Here is a 14,512-nt window from a genome sequence, read left to right as displayed (position 1 = left end):
AAATACCCAGCTCAGTTCTCCTTACTCTTTCTCCCATCATTCTCCTGAACTATGATTGAATGTTAAAAATACTTCTATTCACTGAAAAACAAATCTCAATGAAGCTTCCCATCCGCCTACATTTTCCCATTTTGAAGCTACATTCTAGGCAACTTCTTCATATATCTTTCAGTTGAGTAATTGTTTTCTCATGTGTTCTGTTGCCAAGTGCTTCTTTATTATAATCATCTTTAACTATTTTTATAAATACATTATGTTCACTATGGCAAGCCTATTGGGTATGTTTCTTTTGTTGGATTTCACTTGTATTGTCTTTTCCCCAATATATCTGTTTATCTTTGCTTGCAGATTACTGCCCATAAAAATTATTTAGGGGAGCAGGACATAGAGGCACACATCTTTAACCTCAGAACTTTGGAAGGCAGAGGCAGGACTGTGAATTTTGAGGCTAACCTGGGATAAAGCAACTTTGCTACAAAAGGAAAAAAAAGGAAAGGGTGTAGTGAATTGTTGCTTGATATTAAATGGAGCTGGTTCTCTCATGTTTGTGTCTACCATGTCTTAGGCTGCTGTTACTTAGACTGGAGTAAAACCAAGGATTGTCTCACTTTTTCTTGTACCACTCTGCCTATTATTAACAAGGTCATTGTCTCTCTACACTTAGGGAGAGGGTTAGCTCTGATTTATTTTGCTGTAAGCAATACAGGAACCCAACTTTAACTTTTCAAAGGTCTCCTATTCATCACTATGGTGGGACTGGCTCTGAATTTCTTACCCAGAGAGCATCAGCAGTCCACAGAACAGGCTGCATTTTATCTCATTTTTAAAAGATTTGTATTATTTTTTTTTCAGAGAGAGTGTGAGAGAGAAGTCATTAAAGCCAGAGGCAAACACTCTGAAAACCCTTGAAGCTGGAGTTATGGAAGGTTGTGAACCTCCCTAGTGGGTGCTGAGATTAAATCAAGAACGTGGAGTACTCATGTATGGTATTGGTGCTCCTATAAAGGAGGCTCAACAAAGACCCCTTGATCTATACACAACACAGTAAGGTCCCTTCTATGACCCAAGAAATGGATTCTAAACAGATGTACAAGCCCAGGGTGCCCCATGATTACACTTGTCACCCTCCAGAATTGAAAAATAGTTATTTTTGAAATTATTCACTTTACAATTAGTTATAGCAGCCAAATGAATTAAAGACAGGATACTATGTGCCTTTAAAATAATACATTTTCATTTTCAATGGGAAATTGACCCAAATACTGTAGCCCACTTTACCCAAACCAGAATGTTAGGGTTTTTTTATATTGAGGTTTTTCATCTCAGATTTTAAACTTCATCCTACTAACATTTGTCTATGCCATCTTCCATGCATATGACTTTATAAACATCATGACCCTGTTTCTCGAGTCCGCAGATCTTCCAGACTCCAGTTTACTTTTCACCATGCCAATTCTCCCTTATCTTGCAAACTTTAAAAATGTATTTTGACTCACTTACAAGTTAAGGGTTTTTGCTTTGTGTTTTCTTCTTGTGTATCATTTACTAGAAAAGGCAATGATCACTAATCTCATATCCATAGACTGGTCCAAGCAGGCCTAGCCACAATAAATAAACTTATTGAATCTGCAGCATGGTATCCATTATGGGACAACTAGAAACCCATACACATCTGAGTTAAGCTGAATATAATTTATCTTACCCTCGATATAATACTCAAGGCCAAGCCAAAAGTAGTTGTCCCCAGCACTCAGTACACTGTGGTAATCAAGAGATCAATCTAAAAGGAGGCTAAAGAGATATATACTGCTTTCAAATGCAAATATCCTATCAGGTAGCTTACACCTATAACTCTAGTTACAACTGATGCGTCCAGCTTCCTCAGACACAAATTCACAAGCACACAGCCTACTCATAATTATATATATATATATATATATATATATATATATATATATATATATATAAAATATATACATTTATATAAATAGATTATATTAAAGTGACCACAGAGCCAGAGATGTACCTTACTGGTAGAATTTTGCATCATATGCATAAATTCATTTTGTTTGATTCACAGTACCACAGAACTCACTAACTTTTCTGCAACGTGGCCAGGCTCAACATTTTTACTTGTGTTATCCCTAAAATTAAGTAGTGCCATAGATCCAGTTGGAGCTTACATGGGGGGACAGGAGCGTGGAAGGAATGGGGCTCAAGCCACTAGCTGCTTTGGCTATAAGGCACGTAGAAACCTCAGGATTGTCTAAGAAGCTAGAAGGGGTCTTTCTTTAGCAAATGCAATCCCTTTCCTCAATGGCTGCTGGGAATGGATAGTCTGTAGTCTTTCTGCTCACCTTACAACAGACATTCTGAACAATTCCTGAACTGTTCTGCTGTCTTTATTTAGGATGTTCTTTCCTATTCCTCAGAAAACCCAATATCCACACCTCTTTTCCTGGCTGGCTATGGTTAATTTTCTCTGAACACTTAGGTGTGTGTGTGTGTATGAGGATGACTCTGCTCCAAGTCTTAACTCTTGTTCCCACCTTTCCCTACCTAGGGCCCAGGACAGTGGTTTGTACCTAGCAGATTCTCCACAAGTACTTGCTGAGTAAACTAAATCTACAGATAAGGTCAAATTGACCAGTGTCTCATGCAGTAGAACAGTACAAGTGTGGACATTCTACTACAGAATTGAGTAGCAAAAACATATTCTTTCTTCACCTCACGTGTCGAAACCTACTGGTGAGAATCTGGAGACAGAAACAAAGTACTCCCGAGTACTCCCAGATGGGGCAATGGGGATTTTTAAAGTTAGAGACGGCTAGAGGTTGTCTCTAATGATGGCAGGTCCTGAGGTCAGAGAGCTGAGTTCCTTCACCTGGTTCTGATAATCTGTCCAATTACTATGGCGCTCAACTCAGAAGAGCCTACTTTTACTATTGAAATACCTAGTCTTTACTGCTACAGTTACTAACACTTTGTATGAAGTTCTGTTCCTAATGAATTATATGGTGACTCACTCACATAGACTATACACTCTATAATCCAGATTTACATCATGGTCAGATTGCTTACCCATGGTCTGTTCAAAATTCATCTATTTCCCCCTGAGATAAGTATGATCTAACTTCTGGTGAATCCTAAGATACTAGTTTAGTGGATAAGTCTTCACAGATAAGACAAAAACTTCCCTTGGTTAGATTCTGTATAACTTACAGGGAAAGACAGAACACACAAATGGCTCTCTATATTTGTCCATCTAAAATAAATCACAGCCTATTTACATTTGAGGCATTTATTGTTTTTTTCCCCCTTACCTTGACATAACTATTTGGCCTTTATGGCAAAGTAAGTTTTGAACATACTGATATTTTACAGCAGACAATATACACATGTATGTCATAGATAACATTTTTACAACGCTTTCTAAAACAAAGTATTGTCTTTAAAACATGAATTTCTTCTTAATTACTGGTACTTATTTAGCTCTTGTAATAAAAAGCCTTCCTTTGAAACTTTTTTTTTATTCATAAGAGTCCCTGAATTTTTTCTGTAAGGTGCAAATTCATGTTGAAGATGTGTTCCATTACTTAACTGAAGATACTGAAATCTTTTCCATTCTCTCAGTATATGTGAATGTCACCTTCCAGGTTTTCATTTATCATATATATTACCTATTAAGGGAGTTCATTTGAAACTCTAGTCTTACCAGTTCAATTAATAGTATATTTCAACTAATATGCATTTAAAGTAATTATGTCACAGATTATGCTTTTCTTTTCCTAGGACATCTAAATTGTTTCAGAAGTTGTGATCTTCCTACCACAAACCATTACTGTTAAGTCTGTAATTCATGACCCTCTAATAAACTGATAATTCCCTGAAACCATCCTCTCCCTGAATTTGCCTGTTGGAGGCCCTTCTTGGATCTTTTTTTCCACTGACCGAAGTATAGAGCTCAAAATTATACCGACTTTATACATTCTTCTTCACTTATTTATCCAAATAGGATCTTTGTGGTGGTGAATATGATTTCTCACTAAAGACCCTTACCTTTATGTTTTATGGCCAGGCTACATTTTTAAAATGTTCCATCACTTTTAAAGGCTTTATATCCAGTGGTATTTTATAGTCCTAAAGGGTTCAACTATTTTGACACTAAAACTGTTCTTGCTATAACTGAGTCACGTAGAATTGTTCATGAGCACTTAGAATTCTTTCACTCACACTATGAAAATTATAAGCCATGACTAAGGACCTCAAAAATTCTTATATTCATAAAGTTTTTCTTCTATTTGATTTCTTTGAGACTTGGCATGCTCTGCCTCCCACATAGGCATCTGCATTCTGGTCCCATCCAGAGAATTCCCTCCCTCATAATAGATCCTCTTCTGGAATGTGCCACTATGATTTTCCATATTTGCCATATTTAAAGATTCCTCTCCTGTATGGATTCTTTTGTGCTTGGTAAGGTTTGACCCGATATTAAATGCCTTCCCACAATCATTACATCGATATGGCTTTTTTCCAGTGTGGATTCTTTTATGTTGGTCAAGGACAGATCTGTAATTGAAAGATTTCCCACACTCACAATTATAGGGCTGCTTTCCACGGTGGACACTTTTATGATTAATAAGACTTGAGTGTGAAATGTATGCCTTTTCACATTCATCACACCCATAGGGTTTTTCCCCTGTATGGATCCTTTTGTGTACTGTGAGGCCTGAGCTGTTCCTGAATGCCTTCCCACACCAATCACATACATAAGGTTTCTCCCCTGTGTGGATCCTCTTGTGTTGGGAAAGAAGTGAGCTGTAGCTGAACGACTTCCCACACTCAACACACTTGAAAGGTTTTTCCCCAAGATGGACTCTCTTATGGCTTATAAGAGTTCTGCTTGAGAAAAATGCTTTTCCACATTCATCACATGTATAGGATGTCTTGCCAGGGTGTGTACTTTTATGGTTAATAAGGCTTGAATGTGAGATGTAGGCTTTTCCACATATGTCACACTCATAGGGCTTCTCCCCAGTGTGTATTCTTTTATGTACTTTAAGGCTTGAGTTGTTTCTGAAGACCTTCTCACACCTGTCACATTCAAAGGGTTTCTCTCTAGTATGAACTCTTTTGTGTTGAGAAAGGAGTGAGGTGTAATTAAAAGATTTCTCACAAACATCGCATTTATAGGGCTTTTCTCCAAGATGAATTTTTTTGTGGTTTAGAAGTGTTCTGTATGTGATGAAGGCTTTCTCACACTCATCACACTTAAAGGGCTTTTCCCCAGGGTGTACACTTTTATGATTTATAAGGCTTGAGAGTGAGATGTAGGCTTTTCCACATTCTTCACATTTGTAAGGTCTCTCCCCTGTGTGAACCCGCTTATGTACTTTAAGGCCTGAATTGTTTCTGAAGGCTTTTCCACACTCATCACACCCAAAGGGCTTCTCCTTTGTATGAATCCTTTTATGTTGTTCAAGGGCAGAACTGTAGTTGAAAGATTTCTCACAATAGCTGCATTTATAGGGCTTCTCCCCCATGTGGATTCCTTTGTGATTTTTAAGGCTTGAGCGTGAGATATAGGCCTTCCCACATACATCACACTTATACGGTTTTTCCCCAGTATGGAGTCTCCGATGGACTTTGAGACCTGAATTGTTCCTGAACGTTTTGCCACACACATCACATACATAAGGTCTTTCTCCAGTATGAAGGGTCTTATGCTGAAGAAGAAGTGAGTTATAACTAAAGGACTTGCCACAGTCTTTACATTCATGGGCTTTCTTTCCAGGATGAATGCTTTTATGGACTGCAAGGCCTGAACTATAGCTGAATGCTTTGCCACAGATATCACACTTGTAAGGTTTCTCTCCTGTGTGGATCCTTTTATGCACTATGAGGCCTGAGCTGTTCCTGAAGGCCTTCCCACATTCATCACATTCATAAGGTTTCTCACCAGTATGGATGACTTTATGCTGAATGAGGAGAGAGCTATAATTAAAAGATTTCTCACACTCATCACATTTATAAGGTTTATCACCAAAGTGGATGCTTTTATGATTTAGAAGTGTTCTGCAAGTAATGAATGCTTTCCCACATTCATCACATTCATAGGGTTTCTCACCTGTATGGATCCTTTTGTGGACCCTCAGGCCAGAACTATTACTGAAGGTTTTCCCACAGATATCACATTCATAGGGCTTCTCCCCTGTGTGGATCCTTTTGTGGACTCTCAAACCAGAACTGTTCCTGAAGGCCTTTCCACACTCACCACATTCATAGGGCTTCTCTCCGGTGTGGATCCTTTTATGCTGGTCCAGAACAGAACTATAATTGAAGGATTTTCCACATTCGTCACATTTGCAGTTCTTCTCCCCAGAATGAGTGCTTTTGTGGTTTATAAGGCTAGAGTAGGACATGTAGGCTCTGCCACACTCATCACACTTATAGGGCTTTTCCCCAGTATGGATGCGCTTGTGGACTCGAAGACTGGAGCTACTTCGAAAAGTTCCCCTGCAGTCATCACACTCGAAGCGCTTTTCTCCAGTGTGCATAATTTTATGTTGAACAAGACGAGAATTGTACTTGAAGGATTTCCCACACTCATCACACGTATGTGACCTCTGATCAGCAGTAGGAGTAGGGTGTGCGTTCCCACTGATGTTCTCTGTGAGCCCGCCTTGGTTAGTACGTTCTGGTTCTGTGGGGGTGGTCTGAGGCACTGTGTTTGTACTCGGGTAGAAACTTTTCTCAGCTGTCTCATCATCCTGCTCTATTTTTATTTTTATATTTCCTGTGTTTGTTTGTTTGTCAATCATTTCTCTGATGCTACTTTTGCCTTCCTTTAGTATTTTCCATTTAGGCCTTTCCAACTGCTTCTCTACCCAGTCACAAGTGTCACAGATCTTAGATTTCTGCATATGATCCTTGTGAAAAAATCCCACATTTGGGCACTGAGAGTCTGCATATGAATCATTTTCATTTCTTTTAGATGAGTCCTCATCCTCCATGCTTGTCTTCAAATATGACACTAGACCAAGAAAATGAAAATGACATGTTTATTTAGAAAAAAGAACCTGAATGAGTAACAACAGCAAATAACAAAATTAACTTATCCATTTGTCAGGTATTTGCTTTTTAATATGTGGCAGTTACCATTTAAAAAATAATCTTTAAATTTGTTTGAGTGTTTCGCTTTCCTGGAGGAATGTGCATGTCTGGTACCCAGTGAGTTCAGAAGAGGGTGTCAGATCCCCCTGGAACTGCAGTTATCATGCATGGTTGGGTGTGACCAGAGGGTGTTGGGAACTGAACCCAGGTCCTCTGCAAGAGCATCAAATGCTCTTAACTGCTAAATCATCTCTCCAGCCTCACCAGTACCATTTTAATTACTGGGATTATGATGGGGGACATTAATAAGATTTCAGTACCTTTAGAACTACTGTTAAAACTAGAGTCCAGAAGGTACCATAAAAATGGGTTCAACTGATGCACAAAACCGCAGCCAATACTAATCAGTTTCAATGTCACCTCACAGAAAAACAAGAAAAGAGAAGTCTCTGAAAAACATGACAGAAAAAAGTTAGAACAACAAAGATGTTATTTTTTTCTTTGAAAAGTTACACATAATCAGGAGAGAGCAGGTAAAACTGAAGAGGAAGATAAATCAGTACCGTAGAAGAGGAATCAGGCAGGTAGTTGTAGTTATAAGATTATGAGGACAGTGATCAAGAAATGAGAAAGAAAGAAATCTAAAGCTAAGCCTTCTTGACTTTTCTGTGTAAGGAAAATACTCTTTGGAAAGTGGCTAATCATGGAAGAACTTATATGGCAGAAACGTGTTCCAGCCTGCCAAGGAATTAAGTTTTCATTTGTCAAAGAGTACAAATAGCAAAGTGTAATGAATGGCTCATTCTTGTTATTCCTGCACTTTGGAGGCTGAGGCAGGAAGGTTACTGCATGTTCCAGGCCAGCCTGAACTATGGCATAAGATCTTTGTCTCAAGGATGGTAAAACAAAGACAGCAACACCTCAAGCCACTGAGCAGAGCAGTCGGCCCTCCATAGCTGCATTTACAGATTCAGCCAACCATGGACCAAAAATACCAGGAAAACAAAGTTACATTTGTGCTGAACATATAGAGCTTTTAATTTTTATCATTATTCTCTAAATAATAAAACAAAATAAAGATTCACACTGCTTTTAGGCACTGCAAGTAATTTGAAAATGCTTTAAAGTACACAGGTTGATGTGTAAAGGTCATATGTAAATACTGTTGTTTTAAATAAGGAACTTGAACGTCTGTAGTGGACTTTGCTATCTGTGAAATATTAAAACCAATCTCTCACACAGACCAGAAAATGACGAGAATACCGACTAGGTTCAAATACCTACTCCTATGACCTTTGGGATAGCTATTTAACTTCTTTGTACAGCCGTTTCTTCACCTGTAAAGTCAAAGTAATAGTGTTACTATGATTACTGGATGATAGCCATCTAAAGCCAGTAAAAACAATATTGTCCCTTGGTCAGGGCAAATGTTATTACTATTTATTATCGTATTAAAAGTTAAGCTATTGATCAGAGTTAAAATGTACGGGTTTTGAAAAAAGCACATGATTCAAAATAAACTTCCCAAAGCAAACTTTAATAGCCAAGTAAGGGTTTCTGTTCTCCTGAGGGTACTTTACATGGCACATACCCTATCAATACTCCTTTTCTGACTTACTGACTTCTAAGAAGATATTGTTAAACTTATTTCAAGAAAATGAAGCATTTACAACCTTATAAAATACGATCTTTCCCTCCTGCCCTGTACATTTCAGGACATTATTGTAAAATTCTTTGAGTCTTACTTAGAAAGCTATGTATGCAACTATGTGAGGAAAAAATGGTCAATAAAAGTAAAAGACATGCTTTAGAGTGAACAGGTGTAAAGAATCATACTATCCAACTTTTTTAAATAGCAATAATGACCTCCTACAGGAATAGAAAATGCTAGAAATTTAGGAGACCATTTAGAAAGTGAAGAATCACCCAGCAGCCACTAAAGCAAAAGTTGGTTCATCTGAGGAAATAGTATATAAAATTAAGTCCCAAGGATGAGGTTACTGGAGAATGGTAGGTCAGACTACTTCCCTGATTCCCTGTATTACTCTGGGTAGAGCAGCCCACAACACAAAACATGGAACTGATAAGTGGGCTAGTGTGGGCCCAGAAACTAGCAGCAACATACCTTATCTATACTCTGCCATGTCCAGATGCATCAGATTTTCCATCCATTTACTTTTCAATTTTAGACCTTCCATTTCAACTTCCTTAGAAGAAAAAAAAAATGTTAAGGTTCCTACAGCCATAAAAAACAATTTCCTAAAATAAAAAGTTGCTAGGGAAGAAAAAAAGCCGTGAGCAACTACTAGCTGTAGTGACTATTAACATATGCTATAATTAAAAATGTGCTTTTATAATTTAAATGTGTTACTGGCATATAAATAGATACATCCAGAAATTATTCCAACTACACACAGAAATTGATGATGAAGATGGTATTACTGAGGAAAAGACAGTTTTTAAAAATAGTGTAACAAATATAAAGCCATCTGGGGAATAAAAAAGATAAAATTAGATCTTTTATATCACACAAAAGGATAAACACCAAATGGAACAGAGCTCTAAATATAAAGAAGCTCTAAATAACAGATACAAGAATAACTAAAAGAAAATATGAATTAATGACTCTATGACCTGGGTATAGAGAAAGCTTCCTAACCATAACCAAGATGCAATCCGAGACTGATGTTTAACTACATACAAGTACTTTTATAATAAAGATAGCAAAAATTTCTACCCCCACTCCCAAAAGAAATTGGCACAAATACTGTCAGAGCTATGATGAGGGATGAGGGAGAAAGCAATTCTCCATCTTGCAGCTTTTCAGCCACAGTAGAGAAAGGGCTGGTGACATAGCAGCTATTACATGTTGGAGACCCTGGTTTTCCAGGAACTCTTGTTGTTGACTCTTAGAAGTCACTTTTCTAGGCCCTTTCCCCAGATATTACTGTGGAATCTGCAAAGTCTGGCAGAAAGAAATTTGAACATTCTCTGAAGTCTGTTTTGGAGTGAGTCAATACTGAGCAGGTTGGTTATATTATGAACATGATGACCAAAGCCACAGGTCACCTACCTTCATACAGGCCCTAAGGTTATATGACAAGGTGTCTGGGTCTATCCAAAGCTTGATGGCTCACCAAGAGATATTGGTATTCCAAGCTAAGCAGGAGGTAGCACAAAATCTCCCTGGAACAGAGTGCCTACTTCAGTAATAGAAAACTGCTTTCAAGGTATGACAATGTGTTGGAACTTGCTATTGGTGGAGTACTACAGGATGAACAAAGTACATATGATATGCAATTGGAGAAAGCTGATTCGGTTGCATACACCTGATAATGCCTCTGAAAATAAAGAAGCCCCAAAGAAATAGCTACTACTGGAAATAAAGCTGGCAAAGAAAATTTTAAGAGCCTTATGGCCACCTCCTGTTGTCCCTTTTAACATTACCAGAAAAGGAGGAAAGAAACCTCAGTTTCTTTCAGTGACTATTTTGAAAGAATGTCTAGAAACATTTCTTAATTCACTGTCTAAAAGAAGGCAACTTCCTAGATTGGTTAGCCTCCCATCATTTGCAATCTCTTAGCCTGGAGGTAGCCTAAAGTTGGTAGAGACTGCTGATCACAGCAAACTCCTCTCAGATGTGAAAGAACAGATACTAGAGTCACGCAGCCTTTCTGCAGACCATCACACACCCTTGAGTTCGGTGACTGTGACATGACGATATAACCGTGGTACACTCTGAGAACGTAGCTCCTTTCCTTTCTAATTTTAAACTAGGGAAGAAAAACCATCAAGTGGTATTTTGTAACAGAAACAAGTTGTTGATGCTAATATGGTTTTTTCTTTTAAAAAAATAGAATTTAATTTACCTTCACTCAAAACTGCTTCTTGGTGCATAGACTTCTATGACAAACACTGTTATTTGAAAAGTAGACTATTTCTATGGTGAAAATGTTACAACGTTTTCAAGCTAGTCTGTCACTGTCTGCTCCCTTAACCTTTTGATTGCCCCTTAGATGTTCTCTTACTCTGGGTTTTTTTTATAGTAGTCTACAATATTTATTTTGTTCAGTGAACAATAACTAACCATGCCAACAGGGTTTTTCCTTTAAAAATAAAAAGCAAGACAGTTATTAAACATGTAAAAATACACTTATTTTCACTAATAAGAGAAATATACATCAGAATTTCAATAAAATAGTGTTTCTCACATGTTACACTGACCAATGTTCAGAACTTGACCATATGCCCTGTTGATAAAACACTGAAGAAAACAAATATTCTAACAGATTGCTTGGAATCTATTAAAAACTTACATACTGCTTGTGATGAGAAATTTGTGTTAATATACATATTTCCCCTTCAATCCACAAGTAACAATTCTAAAGACATACTTCTAACACCACAAGTATGTGTGTGTGTGTGTGTGTGTGTGTGTGTGTGTGTGTGCACTCATAAGAACATGGGTATAGATAACAGAATTATTATGACACAATTTTAACTGAAGATCTGGGAAATTACCTAAATCTGAAAGCACAGAAGACTACTTACCTAAGCTATGAAATACACACAAAGGAGTACTAGAAAAATAGAACATGGGGCTGGTGAGATGGCTCAGTGGGTAAGAGCACCTGATTGCTCTTCCGAAGGTCTGGAGTTCAAATCCCAGCAACCACATGGTGGCTCACAATCATCTGTAACAAGATCTGATTCTGGAGTGTCTGAAGACAACTACAGTGTACTTACATATAATAAATAAATAAATCTTTTAAAAAAAAAAAAAAAGACACTTAGTGTGACCAATTTTTTTAGAAAAAAAAAAAAGAAAAGTAGAACATCTCATTGACAAGGTAGTAATTTCCAGGATGTATAGTATTATATTATCAGAAAGTGAAAAAGTACAGATGCTAAGAAAGGAAAAAGCAAGTAATCTGTGCTTATCTTTATAGTAATACCAAGAAACAACTTATATGTGCAAAGAGTGGGGAACAGGGCAGAAGGGGACGGGGAGGTGTGGTGACACTGATGATAGCTCTGCATAGTTTTACTCATGGAAGCCTAATAATGTTCTGTACAACCAAAGAATAACATGAAATCAGTGAAGATGAGGGAGGGAAAATTGCTAAAACAGGAAGTAAACAGAAACAGTGAACTCATCTGTGTTTCACAGGGATACTAAAACCACAGGAAGAAAATAAGCAAACAAAAATGCCTAATCTATATAACTTAGGAACACAGTATTTCATTTCATATTTGTCTGCACTCAGTTTTCTGTAGGCTGCTGGGAGGTTTAGTGGAGAACTCCAAACAAGTTGAATTATTGTTAGTAGTATGGGCAAAACAATTCTCAAACAACTTGGAACTCAAATGTGACTTTTGTTAGGAGTCAGGATATTTATGGAGGAAGAAAAGACATACAAATATGGGATGGGAAAAGCAACAACGACTTATATGGATAAATTAGAAGTATTGTGTAAACTCATTATTTCTAAACACTGTATGTGTGTATAGAAGTATGGAAAAACATAGATTTTTACTTCTACATAGATATATCCCTTAGCTCTGGTTGCCAGCAAGCCAAAAACAAAAATATCACCACAGTGGTATAAGCACTTCAAGTTTTGGTTTCTTCTAGTATCCCTTATTCAAAAGAAAGTCTTCAAAGAAGTGGCTAGGAACAGAATTGTAAGATGAGCTGTATGTGGTGTTTACCGATAAGTAAGGGAAGAACAGAAAAGCTGAGGCACTCTGGAGGGCTACGAAAGCCAGCTGGACCGTCCAGTTTAGAACAAGTAAGCACAATCATGACAAGCGACTAAAAACAGGATGACACAAGTCCCCACAGACAAACGCCAAGAAAAAAGGGAGACCTCTTGATCACAACAGAATAAATTACCATCCTATAACTATCAGAGTAAAAAGTAGATTAAAAAAATTGACCAAAGAATTCTAAGTCTGGGGAAAAATTCCGACAAAGAACAGGCTATTTTCTGAATTTAAATATTCCTTCTCAGAATGCTTATTAGAGAGAAAACAGTAATTATGTATGAAATTAGGCAAGCTTTGACAGATGTTCTACAATAATATTTCTAGTGAGAGCAGAATTACATCATATGCTTCCTGTAATGAGATCCTGAGAGGGACAGAACCTATGAGAATTTATTACATGAACTGAACCATAAGAAAACAGATTAATTCAAAATGAAGACTATTCTATTAAAAGGGCTGTGGGGAGAGGAGGAACTCTATTTTTCAAACCTTCATAAGACAAAGAGAAGTTCTAGAAATGTTACAGGCTAAAGAAGCCAAACATTTTTTCTTTCTTTCCAATGCTAGAGCTGGGTGTGGTAGCAAACCTTTAATCCCAGCACGAGGGAGCCAGAGGCGGGCAGATATCTGTGAGGGCAAAGCCAGCTCTACATAGTGTGATCTACAGCCAGAGCTACTCAGTAAGAACCTGTCTCGACAAACAAACAAGTCCAAACAACAACAACCAAAAAGTGTCAGCTGACAAAGCTGGAAAAGAAAAGAAATATTAACTTTAAGTTTACTGAAATTGACAACTGTACTGTAGTTAGGTAAAAAAAAATACCTATCCTTCAAAAAATATACTGAGATGGCTCAGCAGGCCTTTGGATATTGCAGGGCCAACCTGGTGGGAGAAACAAATTCCCACAATTTGTCTACTGACTTCCACAGGTGTGCTGTGCACACATGTGTACATACATACAAATAAATAACTGAAATTTAATTTTTAAATTTAAAAACATACAACAATATATCTATGGTTGATGACTATGATGTATTAAGTTATCCTCAACTTGGGGAAAAATGTTTATGAGAGCAAGAGGACAAAATCAAATAAAATGTTAACTATGGGTGAATATGAATAAGTTTCTTTCACTATTTTTTACATTTATTTTAATGCGTATGAATGTTTGCTTATGTGTATGTGTGGCTGGTGACCGAAGAAGTTGGATGCCTTAGAAAGGAAGATAGAGACTGCTGGGAGCCACCTTTCAGGTGCTGGGAACTGAATCCTGTCCTCTGGAAGAACCAGTGCTCTTAACAGGTGATCTATCTCTCTATCGTTCTTCTTCTGCTGTTGTTATTCTTAGAGTTTTTCTGTACATTTATTATTTTCAAATATAAAGCTTTTATAGAACTCCATCCATTCCGCTTCCCTCTATGTATTACTTTCACCATCCTGTTTGTTTAGTGGCTCATCTCCCTTTAAGCCTCATCTACTCAAGTGGATTTCTTTAACTCAGAGCACACTGTACTCACTTTTTCTAGATAAGGTGCTTCCTTCCCAGAGCTGCTGATGTTCAGATGTGAGACTTGTCTCAAAGAAAAACAAAAATATTTTAAGAAAACACCTGCTTTATATTATATTGGC

The 14,512-nt window shown here is 37.4% G+C and overlaps 1 protein-coding gene across 8 annotated transcripts in view; it reads right to left on the bottom strand.

Annotated features, from left to right (window-relative positions):
* Nucleotides 1-3,259: 3,259 nt before the first annotated feature.
* Nucleotides 3,260-14,512, bottom strand: part of Zfp62 (ZFP62 zinc finger protein) — a 15,984-nt gene continuing 4,731 nt past the window's right edge. For 3 of the 8 annotated variants that reach the window (XM_021213848.2, XM_029545828.1, XM_029545829.1), the window contains exons 2-4: nucleotides 9,239-9,320; nucleotides 8,398-8,450; nucleotides 3,260-7,033 (exon numbers count right to left, since the gene is read on the bottom strand). In XM_021213848.2, coding sequence (XP_021069507.1) covers nucleotides 4,266-7,033; nucleotide 8,398 — 2,769 coding nt within the window. In that variant the 5' untranslated portion in view covers nucleotides 8,399-8,450; nucleotides 9,239-9,320 and the 3' untranslated portion in view covers nucleotides 3,260-4,265. Of the gene's footprint in view, nucleotides 7,034-7,433; nucleotides 7,563-8,397; nucleotides 8,451-9,238; nucleotides 9,321-10,186; nucleotides 11,716-14,512 lie in introns of those variants that run through there. The other 5 variants (XM_021213850.2, XM_029545827.1, XM_029545826.1 and 2 more) reach the window with 5 other exon arrangements.

Source organism: Mus pahari, chromosome 14 (genome assembly GCF_900095145.1).
Source record: "Mus pahari chromosome 14, PAHARI_EIJ_v1.1, whole genome shotgun sequence".
Lineage (NCBI taxonomy): Eukaryota > Metazoa > Chordata > Mammalia > Rodentia > Muridae > Mus > Mus pahari.
The sequence above is the reverse complement of the archived record's forward strand: the minus strand, read 5'-3'. Positions and strand labels throughout refer to the sequence as shown.